Source organism: Osmerus eperlanus, chromosome 2 (genome assembly GCF_963692335.1).
Source record: "Osmerus eperlanus chromosome 2, fOsmEpe2.1, whole genome shotgun sequence".
Classification (NCBI taxonomy): Eukaryota; Metazoa; Chordata; class Actinopteri; order Osmeriformes; family Osmeridae; genus Osmerus; species Osmerus eperlanus.
In genome coordinates, this window is record NC_085019.1 from 19249162 (window position 1) to 19264172 (window position 15011).

A 15011-nucleotide genomic window follows, 5' to 3' on the forward strand; every position below is an offset into this window, starting at 1 on the left:
GGTCTGGGGTGGAGGAAAGGGGGTCTGGGGTGGAGGAGAGGAGGTCTGGGGTGGAGGTGAGGGGGTCTGGGATAGGAGGAGAGGGGGTCTGGGGTGGAGGAAAGGGGGTCTGGGGTAGGAGGAGAGGGGGTCTGGGGTAGGAGGAAAAGGGGGTCTGGGGTGGAGGAGAGGGGGTCTGGGGTGGAGGAAAGGGGGTCTGGGGTAGGAGGAGAGGGGGTCTGGGGTAGGAGGAAAAGGGGGTCTGGGGTGGAGGAGAGGGGGTCTGGGGTGGAGGAGAGGAGGTCTGGGGTAGGAGGAAAGGGGGTCTGGGGTGGAGGTGAGGGGGTCTGGGGTAGGAGGTGAAGTTGGGTGGGGTTGGTGGAGTGTATGAAATGATATGACATGTTATGTGCTGGGTGAAAACAAATGGAGAAATTTAAACCTGTGTTTTGTAAAATAAATTCAAAGATGCATCACAATGTATTTTCTATGTAGTATGTACAGGGTGGTTAAGGATCAGAACAATTTTATATGGGTGTATAAAATAGAGAGGAGGAAGACGACAATGTGTCAGTCAAAACAAACAGACAGGGCGTCATGCTTATCTGAGGTCGGGTTTTTTGATCAACCTCAATCTTTTTCACTCTTTGGTTGTGCCCTAGGTTTCTCGTTTATTATGGGGTATCCTGGGTGATGTGTGTCAACCATTCTACTACAGCCCACTGGGCCTGGACCACAGCACCGGCACCAGGAGAGCCCTGAAGGTAGCTCAGACACTGTACTACTAGTAGTTATGACACATGATTGCACGGTAATATAGGCTATGTCTGTGTGTTCAATCCTAATAGCCAATTGTTGCTCTTATTAAGTTATAAGCAAAGGAGAAAGACAACTAAACTGTCTAGTTACTGTATTGATATACAAGGTTTTAAAATACATTTGCTTTTGTTTTGTCGTTGTTTTGCCATCGTTCCTCTCGTCTCTAATCCCACCTGCTCCTAACCCCCTTCTGTCTCTCTTTCTCCCCCTCCCCTCTTCAGCATGTGAACAAGTTGCTGTTGGGGGACTGTCCATACAGGGAACAACGATGTCTCTCTCCCTGGGCCTCCCTCTTCATCTGGGCCGTCCTGCAGAACCGTAGCGAGATGGCCGTCTACTTCTGGGAGATGGTAATACCCATGTTCAACCATTGCTTACAATAGACAGTGCCATTAAGTTATACTCTTACTGCATTTGATTGCATTCTATTCACTATATTCCATCTCAAGACAATGAGTTTTAACTATAGTGCAGTATTTTTGGGGTAACGCTTTACTTGAAGAGATTTTTCAAAATCACTTTTATGTAATGATGTATCAATGCAATGGGGGGGGGGGTCCTCACAAGTTCAAGTGCTAATACTATGTTTTTTTGGGGGGGGGTTAGGGTTCAAATTACATTAAGGGTTGGGTTAGGAATTAGGGATCGTTTTAGGGTTAAGAGTTAGGGCTAGGTTTAGGGTTCAGTATAGGTTTTTGGGCAAGGTTGAGGTTAGAGGCTAGGGAAAGCTGTATTTACAAAGGGACTTAATTGTGGGACCCACAAGAGTACCAACCAATCTTTTTGAGGGCATAGGGGGATTTCTGTGTAAAAACAAGTGTACTTTTATTCTGAAAATTATTTTCTATATTTTTTGTGCAAGATTTTTGTTATGTCTCAAAGCATCCAGAAGAGCCTTGCCAAACACATGGGTCTGTACTGCAAACCTTTCACAAAAACCTTTTCACATATGCTAAAAGGTTCTGTATGTTCAAAAATATCTGTGTTGCTCACTCTTTGACCCTTAGGCAAGTAAAAGGAGCGTTATTGTGGCAGAACTATGAAAACATACTTCAGGAGCAGGACAATCATGTTGGTTAGGTCTATCTCAGTCAGTGTGTGTTAACAGGAGGAGCAATAGCACCGTGAGCTAGGGCAATGACAAACTGTGGCTCTCTGTTTCAGGCGGGAGAGTCTGTGCTCAGTGCGCTGAGCGGTTGCAAGATGCTGAGAGAGCTGTCGAAGCTGGAGAGTGAGACGGAGACCAAGCTCTCCATGAAGGAGCTGGCACAGAAGTTTGAGAACCTAGCTCATGGTAGGTTAACCTCCCTCACCTATTCTGAACAGCAAATCTTTGGTTTGGTGATGAGTTAGTTCTCAGTGATTGGTGAGTTTTAATTATCTTAAAGTGACATTCTTGCTAAGTTGAAAATTCTTGTAATTGGGTCTCTTACTATAAGCTCTTTACCCTCTTTGTAAAGGTTTTCTAAATAAAGCATTTATAGTATGTCAAAAATGCACCAGTAATTCAAGTAAATTCCCATTATTTCCCCAAAACCCCCATGGCAAGTTGTGAAAGTTCTCTGAACTTAGTAGTCCTGGATGTTGAGGCCGTTCTCAGTGAAGAGGCGCACAAACTGGGGCTCGTCATTGACGAGCGCGTCCGTCATGGAGTCCTCCCAGATTTTTGGGGTTACTGTTAACTCTGGTCTCTGTCACCAGATGTCTTCAGCGAGTGCTACCAGAGCAGTGAAAGCCGCTCCTTCACTCTCCTCATCAGGAAGTCTCCGGTGTGGAGTGGAGCTACCTGCCTGCAGATGGCCACCGCAGCCGACGCCCGCCTCTTTTTCAGCCACGACGGTGTACAGGTGAGTATCCAGACAGAACGTCAGGACAAAACCTAAAGGTCAGGGTCAGGGTCTGTCCCAAGAGAGAATGTCAGGATTAGGTCTGTGCTATACCCAGGTTCAGGCAGGAGGATTCAGTATAGTATTTACTTGATACTTTATTTCACACGGTACAATACATGATTGTAATACTTGAATTTGGCATAATGGTTCTGCTCGCCGCGGCTCCCTGCCGCACCCAACGGAGACAGTCTCGACATCCGAGCAGAGACGCATTCCCACCTACGCAAGGAACACAGAACCAAGGGTGGAGGCCGGGGAGGTGGAGGCAGCAGATTAAACAGAGCATCCTGTGTCGCACTAAGCAATGCGGAGTGCAGCGATATCCTGATTACAGTAAATAGCCCGCCCTGCTAAGAAGATGTGCCCCGACTGCGTGATATGACGAGTTGCTAGTGATGCGCTATGTCTCGCGTCTCCTGCATGAATCAGCTCCGCTTGTTTCAGGCACTCAGTATAGTATTTACTTGATACTTTATTTTACTTTAGTTCTGATCGCCGCGGCTCCCTGCCGCACCCAACGGAGACACCGTCTCGACATCTGAGCAGAGAGCAGCGACGCATTCCCCAACACAAAACCACATGCCAGACGAGACAAATGTATGAGACTGCTGTGTGCATGTGGTGCCCCTGTTGTGCTAGAATTCGACTGAGATGAGCGTTGTGTTAGCCATACTTACCCTCAGCATCGTATCTCAGAGCAGAAGGTGCCCATAGCTGCATCTATAGTGAATGAATTGAAATTGAATGAACGTGATTACTAACTGAGGCACGGCCTCGACGTCCCAACTGAGGCACGGCCTCGACATACCAACTTTCGATGGTGACTAAGTCACCTGTCGCTCCACATGCTGCTGCATACAGCCCGGCCAGCCACCTGACGAAACATTTATTATTAAGCATTGAACACCTATACATGGAGTGAGTGACTACATAAGCCTGCAATACAAGAACAAGAAGAGTGATCATTATTCAGAGGTAGGGAGAGTGAAGCCATCCTCCTCTGGCCATCCAGAACACCACTGCATTAAGTCTGACGTAACGATGAACCGTTGCAGATGACCCATCACTTTCAGCGTCAATGCCGAGACCACTTGAGATAACGATGTAGCCGCTCTGATTCGAAACAAGCGCGCCATGTACAGTTTAGGATCCAGACCACAGCGCCGGCACAGAATTCCAAGCCGGCCGGTGAACCAGTAACCCGTCATGGCTTCCCGGCATCGGTGATGAACAGGGGCTCGCTCATTACCGTTGAAGAACGCCAACGGAGGTATTTCACCATGGAAGAGAGGGGACAGAAAGAGGAGTTAATCTGTGATATCACAACAGGAGTACCCACACTTGCTATGTTTAAGAACCACCATGGACATGCTTAAGTCTATGCTCGACATCCTAACGGAGGCGTTGCCTCAACATACCAACTGAGGCACTGCCTCGACATACCAACCGAGGCACTGCCTCGACATACCAACTGAGACACTGCCTCGACATACCAACCGAGGCACTGTCTCGACATACCAACCGAGGCACTGCCTCGACATACCAACCGAGACACTGCCTCAACATACCAACCGAGGCACTGCCTCGACATACCAACCGAGGCACTGCCTCGACATACCAACCGAGACACTGCCTCGACATACCAACCGAGGCGCTGCCTCGACATACCAACCGAGGCGCTGCCTCGACATACCAACCGAGGCGCTTCCTCGACATACCAACCGAGGCGCTGCCTCGACATACCAACTGAAGCGCTGCCTCGACATACCAACTGAGGCGTTGCCACGACATACCAACTGAGGCACTGCCTCGACATACCAACTGAGGCGTTGCCTCGACATACCAACTGAGGCGTTGCCTCGACATACCAACTGAGGCACTGCCTCGACATACCAACTGAGGCACTGCCTCGACATACCAACTGAGGCACGGCCTCGACATACCAACTGAGGCACTGCCTCGACATACCAACTGAGGCGTTGCCTCGACATACCAACTGAGGCACTGACCCGACATACCAACTGAGGCGTTGCCTCGACATACCAACTGAGGCGTTGTCTCGACATACCAACTGAGGCATTGCCTCGACATACCAACTGACGCATGGCCTCGACATACCAACTTGAGGCACTGCCTCGACATACCAACTGAGTCACGGTCTCGACATACCAACTGAGGCACGGTGTTGACGTCCCAACGTTGACGGTGACTGCTTCACCTGACGCTCCACGCGCTGCTGCACCTGGCCAACCACCTGACGAAATATTAATGAGTAAATATGAAGCATGCAATACATGAACATGAAGAGTGAACGTTAGGTAGTTAGGAGGTAGGGAGGGTAGACGCCATCCTCCTCTGCATTCCAGAACATCACTGCATTCGGTCTAATTTAACATTGAACCGTTGCAGACCAACGACCCAACGCTTGAGCGGTGAGCCGAGACCACTTGAGACGCCAACGTTGTTTAGTGTCCGGACCACAGCGCCGGCACAGGATTCGAAGCCTCCCGGTGACCGTTATGTAGTCATGCTTCCCCGGCATCGGTGACGAAACAGGGGCTCGCTCATTGTGGTCGATGAATGCATACAGTGGAGGTATTGCACCATGTACAAGAGGGGACAGAAAGCGGAGTTAATATGCCATGTAACAAGAGTACACGCACCAGCTTTCACACTAGTACTATGCGTGTGTGTCTATGGTTAAGTTGCCAGGGCGAGATTGTGCAAAGGTTGGAATGTGACGTCACTTACGTTGTTAACCGACCCGGGAATAAATGCGGCCCGCAAACATTTTCCGTTTAGCTCACCCCACGACAGACAGTTCACATTCAAGTCTTTATTGTCAGATGCACAAAACACCGCGAGGTCAGACTGGGCCCTGAAATTCTCAGGGCAAGACAACGCAAAGCAACCTGCATAACATGACGTATAAGTAGGCTACTCAGACATGAATTATACCTATGATAAGCTCAAATATAATATAATAAACCTCCTAATATACAATATAGTATACTAACCTCTAATACACATTACCTATACTAACCTAGACAAGTGGGGTACATTTAGTGGGATACAGTTCGAACAGTGCTGTGACTTGCAATCGCCCGCCAAACTCGAGTCCAACGCCTGCTACAACGCCGAAGCCAGAAGAGCATAGAAGCCATCCGTGATTGCCATTTACTCACCTGACGTGTTGGCGAGACAGCCTACCCGAGCCATGCAGCGCCCACGCATGCCCGGTGATTGACTGATATCGATCGATATTGCCGAAACAGACAGGTTCAGGCGGATCAGGCTAAATGCCAGGACCCTGTATGGCGAACAGGTCCACGATCAATCATTTTCCCCAGATATTTACTGGTAGCTATGCCACCGACTACAGGAACTCCGACTAATCACGGCCCACTGATAGGTCTACCCCTGCCGGATTCCTGACGGATTCCTTGCTAGACCTAGCGACACGTCGGGCTCCTGAGAACACATTGCAGTTAGCACACACATGAGTGACACTAAGCAGACATTTTACCCAGCCGCAACGCGCGGCTAACCACTCCAGATCCAACACGGACCAGTCCAGACGTCGATGACCACATAGACATACAGGGCAGCTCCTGCGGAAACGCTGTGCTACTCGCAGAACAGACATATCCCACATAGTCCCGCCGAATCACGGACACATTCCCACACTCGACCAAGCGTTTCTAAAGACTCAGGCCCACACAGTGGAAATCTGCCGATTAACGTCCTTACCTTACGACACATTTGTTCACGCCACCTAGGAACCAAATCGATCGGACACAGCGTTTTACACGAGAATCAGCAGATTAAACAGAGCATCCTGTGTCGCACTAAGCAATGCGGAGTGCAGCGATATCCTGATTAAATAGCCCGCCCTGCTAAGAAAGTGTGCCCCGACTGCGTGATATGACGAGTTGCTAGTGACGCGCTATGTCTCGCGTCTCCTGCATGAACCAGCTCCGCTTTTTTTCAGCCAATTTTATCTCTTCTTTGACAAGTCGGAAAATTAAATCATTGTGGGCTTTTTTAATATAAGGTTCAGTACTATACACTACCAATCCAAGCTGTGGAGACATTGGTACCGTTGCATCTTCGTAGCACACTGATCTGTATGGATTATATATATTTTTTTCTCTTCATTTTATGTTTTGTCTTGTATCTTAACTGGACCCTGAGTCTGTAAAAAAGTAGTATATTTGGTGAATGAATATTCAATGCAGTTTCAATACATATCAAAACAAACAGTAAATGTTAGTTTCATTAAGTATTTTATGTCTTTGAACTTTTAATGTTTTTAATGTTTTTTAATGCCACTGTATGCATACTCTATCAAATGACAGTGATTATCCTTAAACACCTAAAATGTCAAAAATGTAATCAACAGGTGCATGGATGTGTTCAGATCAGCAAACAAGTATGTGTGTGTTCTTACCCTGCCTTATCCCCTACTAGTCTTTGCTGTCTCAGATCTGGTGGGGGGACATGGAGAGGAGCACGGAGGTGTGGAAAGTGGTCATCACCTTCTTCCTGCCCCCTCTCATCTACACCAACCTTATCAGCTTCAGGTCAGCAGCAAACCTTCCTCCATGTCTGTCTGTAAATCTATTTTAGTCTGATTATGTCATTCTATACTGTACTTTCTGTACTGGCTCTATGCCTGACTATAAATGTGCTTGCTTTAGTGTTATAATAAAATGAATTACACCAAGTTGACTAACAAACACACACCCTCGGTAATACCCATCCCTATCGAGGAACCTCTGTGACTGAAGACAGGTAGCAGGAAGTGCAAAAGCGGACACTTTCGCCTCCACCGGGCGTAGGCCTAGCGGTTCACCAAACATGGAGCCACTCAGACCAATCCCATTACTAGTGTCTTTTCTAGACTTAGGATGCGTTAAAACACATGCAGGGACCAAACCAGAAAACGATCAGCCGGTAAATGAAATGAAATGACTATAATATTACTATTAAATGAAGCTTTTAGTTTGGGCTTTCTGTGTCCCTCATGTCTGTCTGTGTCGTTCTCTCAGGGAGCAGGAGGAAGAAGGGAAGTCAGAGGAGTTACCGCACGGTCGGGAAACAGACAGTCTGGATGGGGGCGACGTCACTGTGTTCTCCCTTGCCGACATCATGCAAACGTAAACATGATGGCTTCTGCTTTATGGAATGGTATTTGTGTGCAAGCAGTGTGTACTCGCATCTGAACCCCAATTCACCTCCACTCTCTCCCTGTCATTCTCTTAGTGAAGAGGATGCAGAGGAATATGCTGCGCTAAGGGACAGTCTTAAAGGTGTGTTTGTGAGGTTGTGTTGACTACCCCTGGTCTCCTCTTTGAATCTCTACCTGGGTAGCATGCCAAAAGTCTTGCCTTGATTCAGTGCATACTTCCTTCTTGTCGCCTTCTCAAAAATCTCACAAAAGGACCTTGTCCACCCAATCCGTTTGGAGAAGATAAGTATATAAGGAATCAAGGACATATGTCTGAAATGTATCCAAAGGTGAAAGCTAGCTAATAAGTGACTTGAGCCAAGAGCTCTCTTTTACACTAGTGACTCATGATACCTTCTTGCTTGGTTATCCTTCTGTCTCCAACTCTCTCCTCAGATTCATCTCCATCCCCTCCCAAGCTTCCATATGCTGTGCTACGATGGCGGCAGTTCTGGTTTGCACCTGTCACCTCATTCCTAGGCAACGTGTTGATGTACTTCCTCTTCCTCTGCCTGTTTGCTTACGTCCTATTGGTGGACTTCATGCCCCCACCCCCAAAAGGCCCGTCCACCTTAGAGTTTGTACTGTACTTCTGGGTCTTCACGCTTGTGTGCGAGGAGATCCGACAGGTCAGTCGGAGTGCACCCCCCACCCCACACACACACACACACATGCCATTATCATGACAGTTAATTTCTCACTCCTTCTCAGACCTTCTTTGTGGGCAGCACCACTGTGTTTCTAAGAATGAAGATCTACATCCAAGATATGTGGAACAAGTGTGACCTCACAGCCATCATACTGTTTTCCCTCGGACTATGCTGCAGGTATGTGTGTGTTTGTGTGTTTGTATGCATGCACTGTTTGATTCTGTCTACTCCAAGTGCGTGTGCTTGTAGCATCTAAATGACTTGATAAGCATGTATATGCTAGCATGTATGCATTGTGTATTATGTGGCATGGTGGTTTGGATGAATGTATTTGTTCCATATGCTCCAGGATGTTTCCGTGGTCGTATGAGTTTGGCCGGGCTATGATGGCTCTGGACTTCATGGTGTTCACCCTCAGGCTTATCCACATTTTTGCCATCCACAAGCAGCTGGGCCCCAAAATTATCATATTGGGGAAAATGGTGAGCGCTGAAAAAGTGTGCAGGAGAGTACAGGGTCTTGAAGCAGGTAAGCAGAGTCAGACAATTGTCTAATCTCTGTCAGAGGGATATCCTGTTGCTTTGAACCAACAAACAGTTGAACAAAAACAAATTCTGAAGTCATACCTGTAAGTCTAGACACTCCTCCCTCAGAGATGTTGTAAGAGAGGATGTTACGAAACAGATCTAACACCAGCGCTAGCTTTCGTCAAGTGAAATCTATAAATTATGTTTTACCTGACTTTTCTGCCTCAGTCCCTAGATAGGATGTCTATTATATGATCTAGGATTTTATTGTATTCAAGTGTCTTGTGGCACGGGGTGTAGAAAGGTGGTGCCGCCTGGCAGAAGGAAGGTCCTGGGTTCCATGCCCCCTTGTCGTGCCTGTCGGTGCTCAGGTGGGTTATCTCCTGGCCCTTTCTGGGTGGAGTTTGTATGTTCTCCCCATGTTCACATGGGGTTCCTCTGCACTAAAAGCCAATATAAAAACATGCAGAGCAGAATGCTCTCCTGCCAATGTCCCTGGCCAGGACATGAGTGGGCACTGGGTGGGCAGGAGAGCAATATGTTCTACAAGTTTTATTAGGGTTCTTTGCGGAGGAAACCCTTGTGAGCACGGAGATAACATGCAAACTCCACATAGAAAAGTCTGGGAGACGGAGCAGTGCCCCAAGCGGGAATAGAACCCAGGACCATCAATGCAACAGTGCAAGGCACTGCGATGACGCAATTGAATGGTTTGCTGCCATGCCACAACCAATGGCATGCTTTTTTGTTCCTTTTATATTACAACACGATGGTCTACTAATGTGAGGAAAGTTTAAAATCGGATTAAATAGATTCTTGGCTGAAATCACCTTCTGGAGTTAAAAGCATGTTTATTGTATAGTTACCAAGTAACTTCTTAATATTTATTCCTGATACAGTACGCTTAGTTGTGTACTCTAGCCTGACTCATTCACCTGAATTCAGATGTGCCTTGACTTCTCAATGACTAGTATTTCAGTGATATCCTGGGTGCGGTTCAAACTATGGTGGACTGGCAGGCTTTTGATGATTTTCAGTAACCCATTCAAAACCTTTCTATTTAAATTCCCCATGTCAATTGGTAATTTGTTAAATGTACACAGATTCAGTGCTTTTCTTTAGATTGTTTCAATTTAAGAATAGTACATTTGTTGTCATTTCTGCATAATTGTGACAGTGACAGGGTAGAGGGACAGGAACAGTTGGGGAGAGAGGGGAGGATGTAAAGTAAATGGTCTGGGCCAGAATAAAACCTGGCCCCTGCAGTAAGGCCTTAGTCTACGTAGTAAGAGATCTACCCCTTGAGTCACCAGAGTGCCGTGAAAATGGTACATATAACTGCAGAATATAATGGAAAGATTTAGGCCACAGCACAGTTCAGTTTAAATGGATACGTCTGGATTTAGGGATCCCTTCTTTTCCACCCAGTACAACCCAGAATCAAGTAAATGGGTACCTTTTTTATGGTTCTGTGTGCTGTTTGAAGGAAGTTGACAATAGCACGTTGTTATCATGGCACAAATGTTAAGATAACATACAATATCATAATCTGTTCAAATTACTCTCATAACTGAAGTCATTGTATTTCCTCTTCTCTTGATTTGCAGATGAAGGACGTGTTCTTCTTCCTCTTCTTCTTGGCTGTGTGGCTTATGGCCTACGGCGTAGCCAATCAGGCTCTTCTCTACTCCTACGATCCTCGTCCGGATTGGATCTTCCGACGAGTGTTCTATAGGCCTTATCTCCACATATTTGGACAAATTCCCATAAATGAAATGGATGGTCTGTGTCTGTTCATACATATGTATTTGATTTAAGTGTCACCTTGAAAGTATTTTTTTTAATATATGGTTTTCTCTGTCACTCTTACTAAGCTCCCTTTGAACCCCCCTTCAGAACAACTCCAGTGCTCCTCAAGGAGTTTCTTTTTTTTCATTGTGTCTCATAATCTATCTATAGTATGTGTCCCTAAATACTTACCTCTCTTTTAGACTTTCTCTCACCTAAATGTTCTCAATGTATCAATTGCACACACACACACACACACACACACACACACACACACACACACACACACACACACACACACACACACACACACACACACACACACACACACACACACACACACACACACACACACAATCCCTCTCTCACAACATACTCTCTCACACTCTCTGTCTGTCCATAGCTGACAAGTTACAGGAGGTAGAGTGCACAAACAATGCCACCTTGATTGAAGCCGGGGCGGAACCCTGCATGAGCACTTACGCCAACTGGCTGGTGGTCCTCCTGTTGGTCATCTATTTGTTGGTCACCAACATTCTCCTGGTCAACCTGCTCATTGCCATGTTCAGGTATCAGACCCCAACCATCCACCTCAAATTGTTCCCTCAGCACATTCAGACACCAGAATGGTGATGTATAGTTAAATAACTGTGTTCATGCCTTTGCTTGGACACTTTACTTGATATGGTTATCATCAAGTCACTGGTAACAAATTGGTGATCCACCTGAATGTGAATTGAACCATGAAAGTTAAAGGGAATAAAAAGATACAATCTTTTTTTTTTAAGCACGCTCTCCTTTGAACCTTCTACAGCTACACCTTCTCCAAAGTGCAGGAGCACAGCGACACCTACTGGAAATTCCAGCGGTATAACCTGATTGTGGAGTATCACTCTCGATCCTGCCTGGCTCCACCCTTCATCATCCTCTCCCACCTGAACCTTTTCATCAAAAGACACATCCGCCGCATTCCCTCCGTCAAAATAAAACACTTTGGTGAGAAAACCAGGAGGGGATCCATCTTAGTGAGTGCTTGTCAGAGATGTGTAGTTGTCTCTGTGCAGTGAAGGGTTAAATACCTTCACCTTTTTCTGGCTTATCCTCCATGCCTCTCCCATAGTATTGGAACTGGAGAGTTGCTTAACAGATCTACTCTTTTCTTTCTATCTTTTCCTACTCTCTACCCTCTTGTTTATCACCTTTTTTTTCTCTGTCAACCTAAATTATATTCCTTTGTCTCCCTCAGTTCTGGAGTTGCGTGGTAGGAAGGCCAGCAGACTGAACACCTGGGAGGCTATCCAGAAGGAGAACATACTCTCCGCCCAGAACAAACGACAGCGAGATAGTGACACAGAGCGTCTTAAGCGTACCTCTCTCAAGTAAGTGGGTGCTCATTGGCCATGTGTTGTTCCAGACTTGATCCTGATCTGACTGACAACGATTTTATGAATGTTTTCAAGAAATAAATCCTAGGCACTTCAGTCATGACTATAAAATGCACACCCGGTACAATTTATGTACGTAGTTATATCCTGTCTCAGTTCTGGACTTTGATAATGCCACAATTCAGAGAGCAAAGGACCTGCTTTCCAAAGGTGTTGATAGAACTGGCTTGACCAACTTGTTAAGTGACAGCAAAGCTAAGGGCCCTGGGTTGTTTTTCCCGCAGGGTGGACAGTGTCCTGAAGCAGATGGCTGAGATCCGTGATCACGACCGAAGGCTGAGAATACTGGAGACAGAGGTCAGTGTGGGTCTCCACGCACCCCACTTTTCATACCCACGTGGAGATACACATGTCTTGAGTTCAAGTGACCTTAACTGGGTGCTCAGAGTGGATGTGCACAAATGTATATGTGTGTGTTTGCGCGTGCATGTGTATAGGCCCTACTTTTCTCTTCATTTGGACTGCAGCTGTCGTGTCTGCCTGCTCAGCACTAGTCTCCCATGTCTGCCCCCCCCCACACATAGCTGGAGTACTGCTCTAGCGCCCTCTCATGGATGGTGGAGGCACTCTCTCAAAGCCCTGTGATAAAGCCGACACGCCCGCCACCCACCCTCAGAGGTAAGGTCCTCTACCACAGACACACATCTCAACAATCACATGGAAAAGTACTGTATTCATTTATCTGCGTCATATATTTATAGCAACACTATTTCTAATAATGATTTAATTCATACTTTTTGTCTGATTGGGACGGTACAATGTTCATAACTAATTGTCAGATCACCAAGTGAAATAGACACTTTAACTGACAAAGTTGAAGTTTGAGATGTTTTTTTATATACTTTGAAATGAACAACAACTACAACTCTTATACCGGATTTTCAATGTTTTTAAAATGTGTGAGTAATAGATAAGGCCTTACCTTATTGCTACATATGATATGATATCCAGTTAAACATATTTTGTACTTGGATTTTTGCAGGCATAATGAGTTCAAATATTCAGGATATGTGCTAATTCCAATTCATTTGTTTCCAGTTGCAGATCTGACTCCACTTTCTCCAACTTGTTGACTCGATGACCTCCGTGCATTCACTTTTTATATACACAGACACACACACCTACACACACAGACACACTCAGATCATAATAGTCACTCAGGACCAAATTGTGTCAAAGAACACCAAAGAGGGACCTTACAATCCATGATCCTCCTTGAATTAATTATTTTAATGTTTTGTTTTAAAACCTTGACCATTTTAACTGTTATTTGTCAAATGTAATTGTAACCACAGTACATATTATTCTATTGTCAAATTACTGAAATTGTTCCCTTATTTGGTTCTGAAAATGTAGTTAATGTTGGTATGGCACAATGTCTTAAAATAATATAATGGTAAAATGCATGTTGTTTGCCCACGGTACATAAATACAGTCAAATGTAGCCAGACAAGTAACATGCTCTTGTCTTTTCTCTTTGAAGGTGCAGACCCTCTTTGCTTTAGACATGTTTATTTACTGTAAAATCATACTGAGGGTTACACTTTCAGCAATAAATATTTTAGTATGTTGTGTGGCGTTTCAAAACCATTTTTCTTTTTTTATTCTTAAAATGAACTTTATATTGAATCTTATCCTGATTTACAACTGTATTCTCACCTACTGTCTAATGATTTTCACTTAGAGATATGTGAAGCACCATCACGTTTCAATGTAGGTGTTTTTTTTTTACATATAAATAAATAAAATAATAAAATAAATCACTACTTCTCTATACAAGTTGCAATAGAAACTATTCTGGTCTGGGTACTGGCTTCAGACTGTTAAAGCCGAGCCATTATTTAGTTCATTAGAATCAAGGCTGTGCAGCACTACAGCTGTAATCGTCCCTCCCCTCTAACTTGATCTATCACGGAAAACGATTTCCCACCTCTGCCAATCCTTACATGGGAAGAGCGGGGCTTGGATTGAGATCTGGATCAGATTGACGGAGGTGAATGGATCGGGTTCTGGAACATCGGATCTGAGAGACAGACCAAAGGAAGGGTGGCTGAAGATCTCTACAAGCCTATAAGGACAGCACTTTAAAATGACTCCTTTTTCACCTTACAACACCTCATGCTTACACTATAAATAATTTCCAATTTTAGCATAAACCAGATAAGCTGTTTTGTTGGACTCCTTAAATGAGACCAGTGTGGTGGGCTGCGGTGGGGCAGTGTCAGTACTGACATTTGCCTTTAGCCTTTGCAAAATTCCAAGGAGAGCCTGTAATTGAAGCAGGTAAATGCATGAGTATTGAAACTTTTATATAAGCAGCTCATTTTCAGGAACTTTATGGACTGGAGTGGTACTAAAGACGGTGCTAGTTAAATATATGGGTCAAATGTTTTAACCCAGCTTGAGCCAGGTCATCCAAACGGAGTGATAAATATTTCTTTGGCATGTCGGCACACATCTCCACTTTCAGCGACATTGCAGTCTTTGCCTCTATCATGTCTCTCATATCTCTTTCTTTCACTCCTTTGCTCTTTCCAACTCAGCTGTTTCTCACAGTCAGTTACACTGTAAGGAGTTGCACGCTCATGAACTTCAACTGTTTGAAACTAAAACATTGTGCAGAGACCATCGTAGGGCCAGACTCACAACGTTTTCTTGGAAACATTTTGAAAAGTTCACATTAC

The 15011-nt window shown here is 45.3% G+C and overlaps 1 protein-coding gene across 4 annotated transcripts in view; it reads left to right on the top strand.

Annotated features, from left to right (window-relative positions):
* Positions 1–13979, top strand: part of trpm4a (transient receptor potential cation channel, subfamily M, member 4a) — a 39756-nt gene extending 25777 nt beyond the window's left edge. For 3 of the 4 annotated variants that reach the window (XM_062479018.1, XM_062479020.1, XM_062479017.1), the window contains 17 exons: positions 642–743; positions 1020–1148; positions 1963–2092; positions 2500–2645; positions 7158–7270; positions 7739–7846; positions 7953–7999; positions 8314–8546; positions 8629–8744; positions 8917–9049; positions 10702–10876; positions 11286–11451; positions 11697–11878; positions 12129–12261; positions 12552–12624; positions 12852–12945; positions 13366–13979. In XM_062479018.1, the coding sequence (XP_062335002.1) occupies positions 642–743; positions 1020–1148; positions 1963–2092; positions 2500–2645; positions 7158–7270; positions 7739–7846; positions 7953–7999; positions 8314–8546; positions 8629–8744; positions 8917–9049; positions 10702–10876; positions 11286–11451; positions 11697–11878; positions 12129–12261; positions 12552–12624; positions 12852–12945; positions 13366–13400 (2115 nt within the window). In that variant the 3' untranslated portion in view covers positions 13401–13979. Of the gene's footprint in view, positions 1–641; positions 744–1019; positions 1149–1962; positions 2093–2499; positions 2646–7157; positions 7271–7738; positions 7847–7952; positions 8000–8313; positions 8547–8628; positions 8745–8916; positions 9050–10701; positions 10877–11285; positions 11452–11696; positions 11879–12128; positions 12262–12551; positions 12625–12764; positions 12946–13365 lie in introns of those variants that run through there. The other variant, XM_062479019.1, reaches the window with a different exon arrangement.
* The last annotated feature ends 1032 nt before the right edge of the window (positions 13980–15011 follow it).